This window comes from Charadrius vociferus, unplaced genomic scaffold, assembly GCF_000708025.1.
Source record: "Charadrius vociferus isolate BGI_N301 unplaced genomic scaffold, ASM70802v2 scaffold306, whole genome shotgun sequence".
Taxonomy (NCBI): domain Eukaryota; kingdom Metazoa; phylum Chordata; class Aves; order Charadriiformes; family Charadriidae; genus Charadrius; species Charadrius vociferus.
The window spans coordinates 752,654-770,916 of NW_009648963.1; the positions used below are offsets into that span (position 1 = coordinate 752,654).

Below are 18,263 nucleotides of genomic sequence, written 5' to 3' on the forward strand. Positions count from 1 at the left end.
GGTAAATCCTATTTAATTGTATTTCAGGGTTTCATAAAGACAAAGACAAACCAAGTAGAATTATCATAATTTTTTAACTGGGCTGGGACTAGTTTGTCTGTCCATGGGTGGAGTAATAACTATTAGTGTTGGAAATATCATGTCTTGGTGTCTACCAGCCAGGAATGGGATCTGGGGGTCATTCCACCTCTCTGCTCTGCTGTCACCTCCTCATGCTTCTTCTCCAGCTTACTGCCACCCCTGCCACGCAGGCTTAGGCACTGCCCCTCTCTGTGGCAGTCTAGCTGGCTAGTCTAAAATGCTCCCTGCCCGTCTTGCTGACTTAACCAAGATTACAAATTCTTCAAGACGGAGCAGTATTTAGAAAGTTCAGGCCATTGCTGGTTCCTGAGCTCTGGTGGTGTAACTCTCCTGCACTTCAATCCATTAAAAACTCAGAGCTTTTTTTTTTTTCATTAAATTCCCTATACGTGCATCTTGGTGTGACATTTGAGGTGAAATCAGAGTCAACCAGGGCCTTGTTAAAGAAGCTGACAAGAGCAGTTGCCTTTATGGTAGGCATTATTTCAATTTTATTCATTTGCACTGGAGCCAAAAGCTGTGCATTTGAATCTGTTTAAATGTAATTTGGAGTGGATCAGTTTAACCCAGAGACCATACAGGGTAGACTGATGCTTTCATATAATCAGTGTGTCATGTAAGGAATGCATCCACCCCTAAATATCTCACGTAAAGCTTGAGATTGCGATACTCATTGGAATATCAGGTGATATGGCTAAGGGGCAGCCACACAGCACTTACCCAAATAAGGTAGATCATACCTCGGAAGGGTTTGTAAACGCTAACGGGGAGGAATTACAGGGACAGCCTTAGACCAGGCTTGAGTATGTGCCGAATACTATTCTGCAGGATCTTGCAGTAAGTAGCTTTATGAAGAGAGTGAGAGCTTCTAAGTTGATGGTTTTCTGGGTACCTCTCTTTTTGCTCAAACCCTTCCTCTTGCTTTGGACGTGATGATGCAGAAGAGACTGTCACAGCCACAAAATTCAGGTTCAGCCCCAGCGCTGGGCATCCCCTCTCACCCTGGGAAGCTCCCTAGAGTTCCCTCCACAGGCCAAATTTGATTTTTCTGATCCTAAAACGGAGAGAACAAAATAAGACCACTTGGCATTTCTGTTTTTGCATTTAGCTGGTCTTGACTTATAGAAGTAGTCTATAAATTTTATTTGGAAAAACCTTCTTTATTTTTCATATCCTTTCCAACAGCACAAACAGCTCAGACTTTTAGGTCTATAGTTTGTTGGACTCGTGTTTTCCTCAGACTTGCTAGTTCTGGGTTTAGAAATCCAAGCCCTTCAGAAAATGCTTGCTGCACATTTTCAGATCTTTTGCACACATACGAGAGCTTCAGTTATTCTAGAATGCTGGAAAGGTCCTTCCCACAGGCAAATTGATCTCTCTGGGCTGAAAATCCTGTCTTCAACCATTTAAAAAATACAACAAGTTCAGCTGTTTCACTGGCAACTGTCAGGCATTCACTGGTAAGCCAGACAGACTGTGGGAACTGACCTCTAGCAAACCTGGTTTACTTTGTGCTCGAGCAACTAAAGCAATCCACCTTTCCTAAGGAGATTTTTCTTGCTTCTAAAAGTCAGAAGAAAGCTAAATAACAAAAAGCCCTATGCAAACTCTCAGCTCAAGCCATTACACGCTGCACAATGTGTGCCTGATAGCAGTGCTCTTAATCTGTAGGAGAGGGTATACAGGAAGGTTGCCTGCAGAATTGCTCCCATATTTGCAAACAAGTCAGTCAGTGTTCTGCTTTGCGATTCTCTTTTGAGCCCCTGTGGCAGAGAACATACAGAGCAAAATGTTGCTAACCATTACCAACATCCACATGAGTCTGCCTGCCCTGCAGCGTGTTCTAATGCAAGAGAGATGCTACACCAAATCAAGCTGAGGATTTACTGGTCCAATATTCTGACACCGGCTGAAACCAGTTGTTCTGGAAGATGTTGGAAGATATAACTGTGCAATAACTGAGAAGTTAGGTAGGTTGGGGATGGCTTCTATATCCCTCTGTTCTGCTTTTTCTCACAAAATACCACCTTCCTTTTATAGGAAACAAACAGATTTTTTCTTCCCAACTTCAGGTTGGAAAGTTCTCATTTATGTCTAGAGTTCAAGGTGGATATTATTCATCTCTTCCCTCTCTAGATGACTCAGAGTTTCCTGCAGACATCATTCCTGGAAAAAAATAAGGTATTGGAACACTTGTCATCTGGGTCCAGAGTTGAAATGAAATTTTCTCTCATCACAATAACACAAGGTAATTGCATTGCATGCGCTTGTGTGGTCTTAGTTGCGAAAGGTCAGTCAGATTCTTGTGCATCTCCTTCAGTTGTATCTTGCCAAGCCTGTGACAAATTGTTGTGGGAAGCCTCTCTTCTTACAGTGCTAAGCAGTTGTTCCAAAGCAGAGAAAATATACCTACTGCACTGAGCCTTGTAGCCTGCAAATTCCTATCACTCTTGTAGCTGCTGTCCTTAAATACCACCTCTGTTTGTGCTTGCCGTGCTTCTTTAGTTGAGAAGGATCTTGGCATTGCTCATTTAACTGCTTCGGCACCAAAATCCCAGAGAATTTTTTGGATGTGATGATCGTTGTCCCTGTCTTCATTTGCCATCGCTGTAGCAACAAAGAGAAATAGCAATAGCAAGAGAAGACACTGAGTTTTGTCTTCTAAATGGACACATTTAGGTGTCAGGTAGAAGAAGTACTGCACAGTGTGTGCAGAGTTTTGTCACAGCTCTGCTGTTGGCCACAGATCCCCAAAAGCTGTCACACAGAGGTCACACTGTCATGAGCTCAGTCCAGAGCATGCCAAACAGGCTGTTTAGTATGCAACTTTTGAGGACACTGGATAGAAAGGAGAGCTCAGCTGCTGGCTATATATCCCTGAGTGCTTCTGAGGGAAAGCCATTGCCACAAAGCTCTGTGTTTTAGGCCCTTTTTCTCCATGCGGATAGGCAAGCAGTGGGACAGAGAGGTTGCCTGGAGAGTCTGTGCAATCTCTATGGGAGATTTTTGAAACCCAGATGGGTCAAGTCCTGAGCAACTTGATCTGATGTCCCAGCTTGTCCTGCTTTGAGTAGGTGGTTGGGCTTTAGGCCTCCTGAGGTCCCTTCCAGACTGACTTGTCCTGTGATCCCATGAAGACACACATATTGATATGAGGGTATCACAGAAATGTGTGGGAAGAGGGTAGGAAGCAGGAGCAAAAAAAAAATGCTTTGGTACAGAATGAGAAATACAATAGGGAGGAAGGAGGATGATGAGATCTGTGCTGAGGTCTCAGCTGGGCTGGATTCCAGAAAAGCTGCCTGTATCAGCTGGTCCGATGCTGCAGACTGCTTTTACTGGCATTTTAGATGGAAAATCATGTACTCCAGAGGTAAAAAGCAGGTGATGGAATGAGGTGGCATGTCCCATTCCAGCACGTCTCTGCCAAGAGCGAGGAATTGCTTGTGTCCATGTAATGCCATACAGAGCCTGCAAACACCAAATTGTGCTTGGCAAGGCCAGAGCAGTCCCCAAGAAGGCTCTCAGGCAAATGCATTTCAATGTGACTGCCAAGCTGATAGACCTTAGTGATGGCAGCAATGGTTCGTGTCACTGTGATGCCAAATGGGGCCGGTCATAGTGACCATCATGATTTATTCACAGACCCAAACATGCATGTGGAACTTGTTTTGAAGAATCTGTAGTCTCAGATGGAAAACTTACAACTCTTAAGAAGAAACAGTCATGTAACTCTTAGATAGACATTCATGTAAGTATTGGTTTTTTTTTTTTTTTTAATTTAAATCTTTTTTGCTCGTGTCTAGGTGATGATAGCATAGATATTAATGCCTGATGTTATGTTCAGGTGTTTCATGGACAAAAAAAATGAGCTAGCTCTGTAATATGTGGTGCAGGAATCTGAAGGCAATGTTTATCTATAGCTGACAAGAGGTTTCTGTCAAAATATTTTGCAGGAACCAGGTGTGTTTTCAACCACTTTTTAATTTTGATTGAACTATATTTCCTGGAAAAGACTATTTTGTTCTCACAGAAGCAAAGCTTTTGTCATGAAGAATTTTTTAACAGTAAAGATGTGGGAATTATGATTTCACTTATATATAAAAAAGTAAATATTTTTGAAAATGATTGAAGTTTGTCATTTAAAATTATTATTGTGAGAAGAATTAATCCTCACAAGAATTTTCACTGAATATGTTTCAAATTTTCACACAAACCCTTTAATTAATTACCATTAAACTCCAATTGCTTCATGTATATGCTGCATATACAGGCAGAGTTCGAAATTTCTGTACCGTGGCTGTGTACATGAAAATCTCCAGAAGTCAGTGGGCAAAAGCACCACCACACAATTTTGATATGATAAATTAATTTTTTGCATTTGTTGCTGCCATTTCACAGTTTGTAGCTTACTGTTTGTAGTCGCATTTCTGAAACTGCTCTTTGAGTTTTCTCCATCTCCCTGAAGCTCAGCATTCAGGCTTTTTTGGCAGCATGTCTGTTCATCTTTATTTTTTTTCCAAATTGTACTGGGGCTTGATATTTTTTGCCAATGTTTCTGACCTCTCCAGGTCATTGAGAATTGCTCCTTTGGCCTCCTCCCTTTCATCAGCAGTGTTAATAATTAATAGTTTGCAATAGCAGCTCTCCAGGGGGCAGCCTACCACTCCTGCAAACCCTCAGGAGGGAATTCACACCACCTGCTGGGGTAGAGTCCTTCACCCGCTCAGTCCACAGCCAACACCGTAACTCAGAGCTTGGCTTTCCCTCCGACTGTGCGTGGAGCATCCCTAGGGCGTGCAGCCCCCAGCAGAGCCAGGGACACAGCCTCTTGCTCAGTGAACACCTTTCTTCAGGAGGTGGGAGAGGGTGCACCTTCCACTGAAGGCACGTGCCCACGAGCCATCCGCGCTGTCATCTCTGTGCTTACAGCTCCAGGAGGAGCTGGGGCACCATGTGGCTGCCTACCTACTGAAACACCACTCGGTATCGGCGTGGCCAGAGTGGGGTATAGGCAGTTTATGCTGTTTTCCATCAGTAGGTGCGTAAGAAAGGTAATGACAACACGATTTTGTGCAGTTTTATCACTTGCTTTATTCCTTTTTCTGTAAACCCTTGATTTTAGTATCTTTTTAACCTAAGTCAAAGAATGAAAACCAAGCAAGTTCCCTCAAAATTCAGTCCAGTATAATTTTTGGAGGAAACTTCAGATTTGGCATTTTTGAGAAAAGTAGGAACAGTTATCAGGCATTTTACATTTCTGACTGTTGCTGGAATGAAAGCTGGGTACATTAGGAGATTATGCAGACCCAATTAGTTGGCAAAGCTCACCTGCAGTGGTAGAGGATGTATATTAAATTGCTCTGCAACTTTGTGTATGATATCACCACCGTATGTGTGCACAGAGCACGTACGTAAGGATATGTGCGTCAGTCTCCGTAGGCACAGACAGGCACAAGGTGGAGAAGTTTGAAAGAGAGATAAAACGTACAGCCTTTTGAAATTTATCTGCTAAGAGCACAAGGTAATACATAAAAGGCAAATTCATTTTCTGTGTTTACAGTTTATGTTAAATGCCACTGTAGATAGAATCTCAGTTACAAAGGCAGACGGTTTAGTTCAGGGTGATTCGATTACTACCTTTTTTAATGGAAATGTCACTATTTCAAAGCAGCAATGCTGTGTATTAACTTCAGGCATGTCATGTGGCAACAAGTTGGACTAATCTCTTCTGTCACAACTGGTTCGGTTCCTCTTTTTTTTTCATTTCAGGTTTAACAGGCTAATAAAAAAAAATCTCAGCAGTTGTGCACAAGTAGCATCAGATGGGGCACGAAGGCTGTGCCCCCCCTCGCTCTAGCTCAGTGACAAGAGGACGATCACACAGGTGACAGAAGTGCATCAGCATGATATGACAGATCATCGGCACTGCTCCACCAAAGGTTTTGTAAATCCCTAGTGAAAGGCTTAGGGCAGGCAACTGCCAAGCACCTGAGGACTTGCTACGCTTCAGTCAGTTGAAAGTTTAGAGGCAAACATGAGAAAAGAGTGGAATTGATATAAATAGTGAGTATTTGGTCTGAGAAAAAGCTTAAATGCTTACCTTCCACATTTCAGCTCTGAACATACTTTTATAGCCTAAAAAAAGCAAAATTATAACAGAATTAAAAGACATAGTTTATGTGAATATTCGCTCCTCTGGCAAAGCTCCTGGTAAGGAATTTTAAAATGCCCTTTTCCTTATGGGTTATAAATAATAGAATATCTGCCATTGGTAATTGTGCAGTTTATTTTCATTACACGACTTGAGGTTTTATTGAGTTTCCTTTAGGAGCACATCAAGTTAACTTGTGCACAAGGCTTTTGCAGGTCTGTCATTACACCGGCTTAGTCACAAGGTGAGGCAGAGAGGAAGGAGCTCGTTGGGTCAGATGCTCCATCTGACCTTTGAGATCTTACTTTGCACAGATATTATATCCCAGGAACATTCCTTTGTCCCTTGAAATGTAATCTCAAAAATTATCTTATGGGACTGGGCTGTTGTTGCTGTAAACATGTTTTAAAAGTGCCTTTGTACAGTTATTTTGTAACTCTTATCTATAAATCCCTTCAATGAAATAGCAGAGAGTTATTCAGCTGTGAAACTACGTAGAGGGGACATTTTCCTTATTCTGGGTCAGCATTTTCTGGCTTTCTGTAAACACTCTCTCACATGATGCTTGTTAATAGGCTTCCTCATGCAGAAAATTCTTGGCAGCCACTGGAAAAGTTCTCCAAAAGACTGATTACTTTCCCTTTGCCTGAGGCCAGCTGCTGATCATGGCCCTTACGTAGCATGACAAACACAGTTAATATCAGAACATGCAGACAGGACTGAAACACTCAGTCATGCACCAGTTAAAGCCTGGCCTACCAAAACCCCAGGAGGTATATTAATATGCTACAACCTGTTGGTACTAGTTTTCAAGAGTTTTAAAAGTGGGGGGGCAGGGGGTGGAGAATGGAGAGAGGGAAGGCTGAATTTAGCTGGAGTTCACCCAAGCGCACACTGCCATGGCCTGAGGGCACTAAAGGGATGGACTGTCCCTGCCAGCCTCTCCTGGGGTGTCCCCAGCCCTGCCTCTGGCCCAGGACCTCTTTTCAACCCAGCTGACCCCCACCCGCAGGTTGACATCCCGGCCTGGTCTCAACCCTGTCCCCAGGGAGGTGCCTCATGCCCCGGGCCAGGGGTGCCCTTGGCTGCTCCCCAGATGCCCTGGTCCCTGCTGAGGTGATGGGACAGGCTCCAGCTGGCAAGACCCTGCCCTGCCACCCCCATGGAGCCCTGACACCATTTGTATTTAAGAAGCTCTTGGGCTGACTTCCCAGACTGCATCACTTTTTTTTTTTCCCTGACCTAAGAACACGATTGCATGCCTGGACCATGATGAATTGTGCTGTCTTATTTCCTGAAGACGGGCTCTAGACAAAATAAATACAGGTATTTCTGGGAGGATGCAGAAGGTTATTAACTGTTAGTGGTGGTAATGATCCTACATGTATACCACGCTAAGCAGATGGATCCCTAAGCACTTTGTGAATGTTGCTACTTGTGGTAATGTAAAAGAGAGTTCAGCAAAGCTGCAGAGGAAGATGAAATGCAGTAACTGTAACAGCGGGCAGTGGCACCACAATAACTCAGGACAAATGAAATGTTAAGTGACCCTCTGAAGCACGTGGGGGACAGGACAAAGGGAGGAAGGTGTTTAGAAAAGCCCAGTGGAATTTGGCTAAAACAGCTATACTGTGTAAAAAAAAATTGGTTTGCAACAGTTGTTACAAAGTAATTCTCTTTACATGAGCTGTCAACATTTACACTCTATCACAGAGCTGACTGGTGGAATTTTATAGTGAAAGTACTTTATCCAGAGCCAAAATTTAGGGAAAATAAGTATACATACAACAGCGGAAAATAAACCTCCAATACACCCTTCCCAGGTCTTTTCGGTGTGACGTTTCATGGATATGAGCAACAAAAAGAATACAAATATCTGAGTGGTAATATCCTTGCAGACAACACTTAAAATTAGGACCATAAACCAGATAATGTTTTCAAACAGAATTTGGATCATAGGATAGGTCTGCATTACCATGATCAGCAAAGTGTTGCGAGTTCATACAAACTTATGAAACTGTATGTGATAATGTCACTTCACTAAACTCAGAACAAACAAGTTCAAGATCTCTGCTCTGTGTCTTACCAGGAGAGTTTCCCTAGTGATCTTCTGGCCTTTGTTTATCGTGGCTGCAAAAAATTACAATTTATAATGGTGTAATAAACACTTCCTCTAATCTCAATAAAAACCACTATCAAGTTTTACAAGGAAAGCTGTGGCACAGGCTAGATATGCCCAGAGGAAAATCCACTGTAAGGACCTTCAGACTTTAAATGTTTTTTTTCCCCTTTTTTCATTTCTAGACCTTAGACAAGTCTTCCGTGTACACACACAGATACTGAATTTCACCTTCTCATCTATAAAATGACTGAACAAGTTAGTTTAGATTCCCCAAAATAAGTGAGCTATTAATGGCTGACAGACAGAAAGATCTTTCAGCTTCATTCTCGTATCTCCCTGTCCAAACTGTCCTGGAATTCTGTGTCTCATCTTTGCTCACGCTGATGTTTGTCTTTCAGCTTCATTCTTGTATCTCCCTGTCCAAACTGTTTTCCTGGAATTCTATGTCTCATCTTTGCTCACGCTGATGTTTCAGTAGGACACCTCAGTTTGGAGGTGTCCTATTGAATGGAGCAATGGAGATACCACCTTCTGTGTGCAGGCTTTGGTATGTTGTGCTCCTAGCAGCTCTTGAAACACTGCTAAGAACAGAACATAACTGAAAAGGGAGATCCGAATGAAAACATGGCTTTGCACAGCCTGGATAGATCGTGAAATTAAATGCGAGTCAAAGCAAAGTGATGCATGTACAAAAGACATCACCCTGATTTCATTTGTCAAATGAGGGGTTCTGACCTAACCTTTTCCAGTTTGGAGAGAGACTTTGGGGATACAATCAATAATTCCATGAAAATGACAGCCCAGTGCTGAGCACTGAACAACAACAGTAACAAAATTGCAAATGTTAGGAACTATTGGTAAAGCAATAGAGAACAAAACAGAGTTCATCATTATGCCTTTATATAAATGCATGGCGCGTCTGTGTCTTTGTACTGTTCTGTTCTTTTCATCTCAGAAAGAATGTAGTAGAACTGGAAAAAGGTTCAATTGTCCTTGATTGTCAAGGGCTATCAATATATGGGACGTGTGCTGTGCGAGGAATAACTAAGTAAGCTAAGATTCTTCTTTCTGGAAAAGAGACAAATTACAGGGGACATGCTAGAGGGCTATAAAATCAGGAGTGAGGTGGAGAGGATGGATGGGGGTTGATGGTTCACTGTCTCTTCTGCTATAAGTACTAGGTATCGTCAAAGTAAGATCGTCGGAACAAGCTTCAAAACAAACAGAAGTAGGTTATTCTTCATGCAGCAGGTAATATGTCAGTGATACTGCCTGCCAAAGGACGCGGTGAATACTAAAGGTTTAGGGGGGACCAGGGAGAGACTGGACTAGAAGAGAAATACATTGGGGAATACCAACTACACAGAAGCCAGACTTAACCCAGGAAGTCCCTGAGCTGAAAATAGGTGGTGGCTGGGAAAGTATCATGGAGGGGTATAGTCTATTCTTGCCTTTTGCTTAGTCCTCCCTATTTTACCCCCTTACAGCAGCTGTAACCTCAAACCCTGTCTCCTGTCGACCTTGCTTCTCACCACTTTGGCTATTCTCACATTCATTGAGTAGCAATGCCCTAGTGAAAGGGGGATTCTTGGCCTTTCTATTTTTTTTTTTTTTTTAACATTAATGCAGTTGCTAGACTGTATTTAACTCCTATTGACCTATGGACTAACTAATGTGCCTTTATGTATCAGGCCAATAAAGTTCCAATTTCAGAGGTGTTCTTGTGTCTGTCAGTATAAATATGCCCTTTATGTTCACAGTCCATTCTTCTCTTTTGTCTTTTTTTTCTGTCTGCGCTTTTCATGCCTGTGCTATGTCATTTCTATTGCAAAACAAAGGAAAGGCTTTTGTAATACGCAAGGAAATCTAATTTGCTTTTCACAATGGACCTAAAACCAGTGATTGATGTGTTTCAGTAATTAAATTCTGCTACCAGCAAGTTGCTGAATGTAAGATTTAGAAAAGCAGGGGGGAATGGGTGAAAGTGGAAAATATATTAGCAACTTTTGTGTCTTGTGCTACAGTGTTCAATATTCCACCCATTTATGTCTGAACAGGTGAACAACTTTCAAATACATGAAGATAACCCTGTACATCGGGGAGGAAAAGACTGATAATTATCCTGCCTATTGAGAGAGGAATGATTGAGCACTGAATGTCAGTATACATTGTCTCAGGAGAAGAAAGAAACAAAAATTGTAGTATTGGACACATCAGAAGCTACAAGGAAGATAGAATCCTATGACAATGATGGTTTATTTTAACTCCACGTTGCTGTTAGATCTCATGCTGTTCTCGGAGTACCTCTACACAGCACAGGGCCTCGCCGTACATAGGTACCCAAGGCAAACCTGGCAGATGCACACAGATAGTGGAAAGCTTAGCCCTGAGAGTCTGCTGCTATGTGAACACTAACTCATCTCACTTCTCAGTTTTTTTGTTGGGGCTTGCTGTGTCTCTGTTCAGAAGACCGCCAGTGCCCAGCAGACTTGCCTTCATGTTAAGCAAGGCAAATGATATACATTACCTATGGTTCATTCTTTTTCTCAGCTTCTCTGCAGGGAAGAAATAATGGATGCAGTGTAGTATTTTATTTACATATTTGAACACCTTAGACTGGTCCATGGTATATGGCCTTCCCCCATTTGAAGTCTTTAAAGAGAGCTAGATGTCCTTCTAAACTATCTTATAGCTAGAAGTTACTTGGAAGTTACAGGCTTTTGCAGATGTTGCTGCATGAGACCCCTTGACCTCGTCAACGTTGTAGACATCAACTAAATGAACAGGGAAATACCTTCTGGTCTTAAAATCTACAAATAGCTGAACCACTTCACTGGCTAAAAAAGTCTTGATGGTCCAAATAAATGTCAGTATGTATGGTAAATTTGTAAGCACTCCGCTTCCAAGCTGCATTATAGCTTGGTGGGTTTTTTTAGTTTTCATTTATATATCCCCCTGACAGAACATCATCTATAGAGCCCCGAGATCTTTGATACCTGGGATGGTTAGTGAATATTCAACTTGCTTTTGTAGTGGTCCACAACCTTGTCAAGTAGAAGCAGGGGCTTGTGAAGCAGGCTGGAGACTGGATCCAAGAACAAAGCAGTGCTGGATGCACTCTGCAAGCAGGAGTCCTCCCACTGTGTTAACATGTTTATTTTGTGGTAGCTTAATTTTCTAGTTGATGATCTGATCTAATTAAGGCCATTGGCATTAAATTAAAAAGCCATGATGATCTGACTGCATTTGGGAGGCATAACAACTAAAATATTTGACATATGGGGATATCCACACCTTGGAAATATGGTGCTTTATGAAAAGCAGCAGTAACAGCCACGGTCTTGTTATGGGCAGAAGAAAGGATACACCAAAACCACCTCAGATGCACTCCAGTCTGTAACACAACCTCATCATCTTGTAACTTGTTGTGCCATTATTATTTTGAGATAAAAAGTGATGCTGTATTTCCTTACTGAGCTCTTTGCTTTGAAAATGAAATTCAGCCATACAAGACACCACGAAGCCTTCGTTTTTCTGCGGTCATCAAACAGGGGACTAGTGCAGTGAAGACGTCATGCTGACTTTTGCACAGAGGCAGTGGTCAAAACAGGACTTCAGGTGTATTGGCACCGATATCTGCAATTACTTCCATGGGAAGAAAAAAATAGAAAAAATTTCCCAATATGCTGCTATCTGTCCCGTTTCTTGTCTGCAGAAACTGCCAGGACACTTGTATATGCTGCTGATGAATACAGGGCCATTTTGATCACTACAGCAGGATAAATGTCATCTGTTACAGATACCTGAGAAAATAAATGTGGAGGACAAATGCTATAAAATTATAACCTTCCAAGTAGTAAGCATTCACATCTGAGTGGTATTTTTAAGAGTGGTTTTAACATTCATATAAGTGGTATTTTTAAGAGTGGTTTTAATTTTAAGGACTCTGCTCCTCTTATTCTCAATATGGGGGTTGTTTCTCATCAAAAGTCCTCAAATCTCTAATTCTTGCAGCTGACAGCTTCCAAGTGAGGCAGAGACCAAAAACTACAGTAGAAAACTAGTCAATGAATAGTTAAGTATGGCATATATATTACAAAAAGTTAAAATCTGCTTGCAAAGTTTTCTCAAAGTTTCTTCTTTCCTTTCCCTTCCCACACTAGCGATAAACAGCTTTATGATAATCTAGTTTTGGTTTATAGCTCACGGAGAGCAGTTACATGTTCTCTTCCTTTTGATATGTAGAGTTTTTCACCCTGCTTAGTCTAGCAAGAGAAAAATATATTTCAAACCCAAGTGCTTTCTCCTGTTTGCTTGTAAGACCATTTTAGTTTACTTTAGCTATTCTTTTTTGATACTGCCTTCTGGATGTCACCACACTTTAATTGGTTCAGTATAAGACACCTGATAGACACCATGAGAAAAGGTACAGCTTTGGAAGAAAGGTCACTTCTAATATGCATGAAGAGTACTACGTGTCTAAACAGTAAATACTTTTGCTCATTTCATTCATCTAGTGTAAAAGAACTCTCCTTTTTCTTTATTCTTGCTACAGCAATTCCACATTATTTCTACCTTCTGTCTATTTTGTTATTAAATAATGGCTAGAGCTGTCACAGGTGGTACTGCAGTAATCATGATTATTCAAATAAGAGGAAAACTATTTTTGGTTTAACAAGAAAAAAAATCCCCAAGCAAGCAAAAGTAAATAATACGAAAAGCAATCCTGATTCGCCCCACAAAGAAATCCTTATTTGCATTGCATAAGCACTCAGACTTTTGTGTGCTCTTTCTTGCTATTTTTGCTCAGAAATTATCTTCTGCCCAAACACTTTTTATGTCATTTGCTGCATAAAGTGACAAAAAGTGGCCCTTGCCTTGGGACTGAGGTTATTTCTTCAAGGATAACAGAGATTGGTGTAGATTGGTGTAACTCGCAAAGAGTATGTTTTTTATGTGGAACCATGAAAACACAGGACACAGCACTGGGAGGAACTGCTGAGGGCGAGAGCCAGGGCCAGGATACTGCAGTGTGCCATGTCACATCAAGGACTTCAGCCTACATCTATTTCTGGCCAGTGTATACCCATTTATTCTGACGTCAACCTTGCTACTTTAACTAACTGTCCTCTTTCAGACATACTGGCCCATCTCCTAAGATGCAATGTTATTAAATTTCCCTTCAGAGCCTCTCTTGCCAATGCAAAACAAGCCAAAATCTCATGTCTCTTCTTGTATGGCTCATCTCAGCTCCCTGCCCAACTGTACTCTGGATGGTTCCACCCGGAGTAAAGCTGACAGCGTTGCACCTGCAGGGCATACGCTTGTCTATGCCCTCCCAATAACATTGAACCTGTGGGTGAGCCCAAGGACATCTGGCTGAGAGACAGAGGCATGTGGGAAACAGAAGTCTGAGTTTATAATGCAGGTCACGTGGTGTGTGATTTTTCTTTTCCACATCAAGAAAGTCCATGTTTGATAAAAGATGGTTTTAGTTAATAAACTCAGTTAATAAACAGGAACATAAGGCCCTTGCATCCTCTATTGGCAGCAAACTAAACCACTGAACTCTGTGTATTTGTCCAATAACACCAGCAACAAAAAGAATCGTGGGAAGAGTATTTTGATAAAATGTGCAAATGGCCAACAAAGTATTTGACGCTTTTTTTGACTGCTAAAGGCCAACAGGCTCTGGAGAATTTGGAAAGAAGGAGCAAGGGGTACTTCATTCCATTAGTGCTAGGAATTACTGTCCAGTCCAGTGACTAAGGAAGATCGTAGTGTCTATTAAAGATAAATGTTTAAAAAATAGCAGAACTTTTCCAAGATGTCCAAAAGAGCTGGCTAGGAATGTATCTTGGAAACCCAGGGAGAAGACAGAGGGCTGGAGGAATACTAAATTTATGATAACACTCAAAAAGCAAGAGGCATAGCATGAGTTACACAGAGAATGGCTAACCTGCCATCAGTACAAGGTGGAACAGCAGAAAATCTAATGAAAGATTAAATCTGAAAAGAAAGAGAAAATAAAGGATAAAATATGTAAATACGAAACAATATGATTTTATGGCAAAGAGGCCTTGTGAAACAAACCTGATGTATTTTTTTATTTTTAATTTAAATTCAGGTTATTAAGATAGATGGCTAGACTTCTTAAAGACATTTGACTTAGCACTGCATTTGACCCTTATCTAAAAAATTGCTTCTTGTAATATCAGTATTTAATACGTTAAATGGGATTAAGCAATGGTTAAATGATAGATCTCAAGGAGTGAATGTACAGGGGGAAATTTCACTGAATGGGATTCTTCTATGGGTTTAAAGGTTATAAAGTCCTGGTTCCAAAACTCCTTTCACAATATGCCAAGAAGTGCCACCTCGGGATGTATACACTGGAGATCACTGATGAGAAATGAGGAAATGATTTTAACTTCCACGCGCTAGAATAAGATTGGTGCTAGAATAAGATTGATGCTAGAATAACATCTCTCGATCTGGCACCTTCATTTTAAAAAGTTGTTGAGAAATTTGAGACAATTATAGAGAGACACAAAAATTATGAGAGACCTGGAGGAAATGCTTCACAAAGAAAAACTCACCAAGCTCAGTCTGTTTATCAGACACAAGATTTGGTGAGAGTGTATAAAAATCTTAATGAAGAAAAAATCCAGTTTTCTAAAGGGCTCCTCTGGAATCAATGCCTGGAAGCAGAAAGCAGGCAAATTAATCTGAAAAATACGACACAGATTTTTAGTAGCAATTTCCATTACAGCAGATTATTCACAGGGGAGGTGGATTTTTTTCCTATTGCCTAGGATGTTCATCAAGATTTGATACCTTCGTAGAAACTATGTTTTTGTCAGAAATAAGTCTTTAGGCTCCATGTAAAAGTGATGTGTAATTGGCCTGTGATATAAAGACTAGACAATCTAATGGTCCTTTGTGGCTTCAAATTTAATGAATCTCTAGGTGATTTTTAGGGAATTCCTGCACATATACTACTGAAATACGTGTGTGTTAGTCAGCGCCCAAAAAGTATAAAAGGGCTGTACACATTTCAATCAAGAAATTAAGTCCCCTGAACTCTCAAGAGGACCTTTTGTAGAAACACCAAGAAACACCAGCCTCTCCTTCAGCAGTTGAATGAAGGCCAGCTATTCAAAAAGATGAAAATTAGCACCTTCTGGTGCTGCCAGTAGGTCAGTATAATAGCCAGAGCCTAGTGTGTGCTCACCTGCGAGGCGGTTTAAGACTTCTGGGTAGACAAAGGCCGTGTCTCAGAAGACTGCGAAGCATTACTGAGACAGCCAATCCCAGATGTACATGGAGGTTTAGTAGAAAAAGAAGAGGGAAAGGATGATCGGGTCAAAAGGGGGATGTCTCTGGAGTTATGAAATGCCTAATTAATACGAAAGCTTTGTGGCCAGCTTGCAAGGATATTAGATTTAGCAGAATTGGTGAAACAAACTTGTATTTATGTAAAGACACACATCACAGTGACTGAAAGAACATTTCTTTAAAAAAATTGATTTAATATCTGTCTTTCACGAGGAAACTATTCCTTTGCAAAATCTGAGATCCATTCAACAGCCACTCCCTCCTTGGAAGTCTTGTCACACTTTTTTTCCTATTAATCAATGATCTGTAAGACAGCCAAGCTTTAATCAAAGAAAATGTTATTATTCTGCAGTTAAATGTGCTTGCAACATGCTAAAGGGTATTTGTTTAAACTTTAATGGATAAAGTGTAGAGAGCAAGTTTCATTAGTCTGTAAACGAAAAACATTTATTTATCATTGGGTGTGAAGTCAAGAGTTCTGCAAGTTTGGTAACAATTCTGATGAGTTCCAGATAAAATTATAGGAACGATCATAAATAATACCATGAAGCCTTAGAATATTGCTTGTGAGGAAAGGAGAGACTGTTTCTGGCTGTAAAAAAACTACCAAAAAAGTAAAAAGTTTGGCATTCAGATTCAAGTTAAAAAAAGGTCTTGAAAGACTTAAACTTTTCTGTGGACAAAAGAAAGCCTGTGAATTCACTGGCAGATGTTCACACTTTGTGGTCAAGGACTGGGGAACATGGGGAACAGAACAGTTATGCCCCCAAAGTTGCTGTTTCCTGCAATATTACCTGAATCTGAAGCTCCCAGTTCTGGCAAGCCAGGTTGGAAATTTTGGAGGAAAGACTTTTCTCCTGAGATTTCAAGCACTTTCACTCTGGATTGCAGCCGTATCACTGACAATTTTATTTTCACAATTCTTGTGGTGGTCCCAGTTGGTAAGTGCAAATAAGACAAAATCCCTTACCCCCCAGTTTGTGAATTTTATACAATGTTTTGTTATATTCCACTGGCAGAAGAAGGTGAACAGAGATTGAGAAATGAGACGGAAGCATATATTATACTAGAATGTTAGTATGTAATATGATGAATCCCTGTTCCAGTTTAGGGAATTAAAAGTAAATATGGTTGGTTCAAAAACACTTATTTCATTGTATTTCAAATATTTCATTACTACCTGAGATGAATCAGGAGCCTGAGTCCGTATTATCTGAAAGCTGCTTCTCAGATTTGTTTTCAGTTACCATACTTGACTGAAAACTCCATGATTCCCAGGGAAAGGCTGATTTTGGCTTTTCTTAAAACATGACTCCTAAAAAACTGGTGAAAGGCTTAAGAAAATACTTTACAGCTGTCATTATTTAGTTGGGAGAAAAGGAGGCTGAGAGGCGACCTCATTGCTCTCTACAGTTCCCTGAGGAGGGGAAGTGGAGAGGGAAGCGCTGATCTCTTCTCCCTGGTATCCAGTGACAGGACACATGGGAATGGTTCAAAGCTGCACCAGGGCAGGTTTAGACTCGATATCAGGCAGCATTTCTTTACTGAGAGGGTGGTCAAACACTGGAAATGGCTTCTTAGGGAGGTGGCCGATGCCCCAAGCCTGTCAGTGTTTAAGTGGCATTTGGACAATGCCCTTAATAATGGGCTTTAACTTTTGGTCAGCCAGGAAGTGGTCAAGCAGTTGGACTAGATGATCATTGAAGTTGCCTTCCAACTGAAATATTCTATTCTATTCTATTCTATTCTATTCTATTCTATTCTATTCTATTCCGTTCTGTTCCGTTCTGTTCTGTTCTATCTGTATTGTAGCAATGTTTAGATCTTCCGGCTGAAATCAGTACTTCTGGGCTATCAGCGTTGCTCTTACAACTAGAAAAGAAACTATCCAAAACATCCAAGTTGACAAGATAGAAGACATAATTCTTATTCAAAGAAGTATATTAGTCTTATTTTGCAAATGAAGACTTGAAGTAAGTAGAGGGCTGAAGGGCTTGTTTTTAATACTACTGTTAATGCTTTTAATCATGCGGGTTCATCTAGGGCCAAGCCTGCTTTTGCATATGCTGAATAACTATTCCAGTACCTCATTTCACACACAATCAGCCCTGCTTACACTAAATTGCTATTCAGTACCTGTTTATTTCCTGTTTCTTTCAGAAAAATCACCTGCCATTGTAAACCAGGATATTACCATCTAATCCTGGCACATGCAGCCCCTGCGGCAGAACTGGGAATTGAACTCGGGCTCGATCCCTGACCAGTTCCTTGCTCGCAAGGTCATTTTTACCAATGGCTGGTAAAGGTGACTAAATGCTCATGGTAGTGGTGACTAAGGATAAAAACATTGGCTGCCTATTGCCTATTTTACTTTTAACTAAGCCATAGTTCAAGTTAGCATCCCGCTCCCATGTAATTAGCCAGCCTCTAACAAATATTTACATGACACATATCCTGGCATGTTTTTTACTCCACTGCCACATTAAAGGCTAAAATGGCAAACTTTCATTTGCTTCAGCCTGAATCCAGTGTGACATGTCCTGGTTCAGTGAGCTCCTTGGCACATTC

General features: G+C 41.0%; 1 protein-coding gene across 1 annotated transcript in view; it reads right to left on the reverse strand.

The window, feature by feature from the left end:
• BOD1L1 (biorientation of chromosomes in cell division 1-like 1) overlaps positions 1 to 18,263 on the reverse strand; it is a 135,641-nt gene that overhangs the window by 109,805 nt on the left and 7,573 nt on the right. The window contains exon 2 of the mRNA XM_009887656.1: positions 6,185 to 6,219. Within this exon, the coding sequence (XP_009885958.1) occupies positions 6,185 to 6,219 (35 nt within the window). The remainder of the gene's footprint in view (positions 1 to 6,184; positions 6,220 to 18,263) is intronic.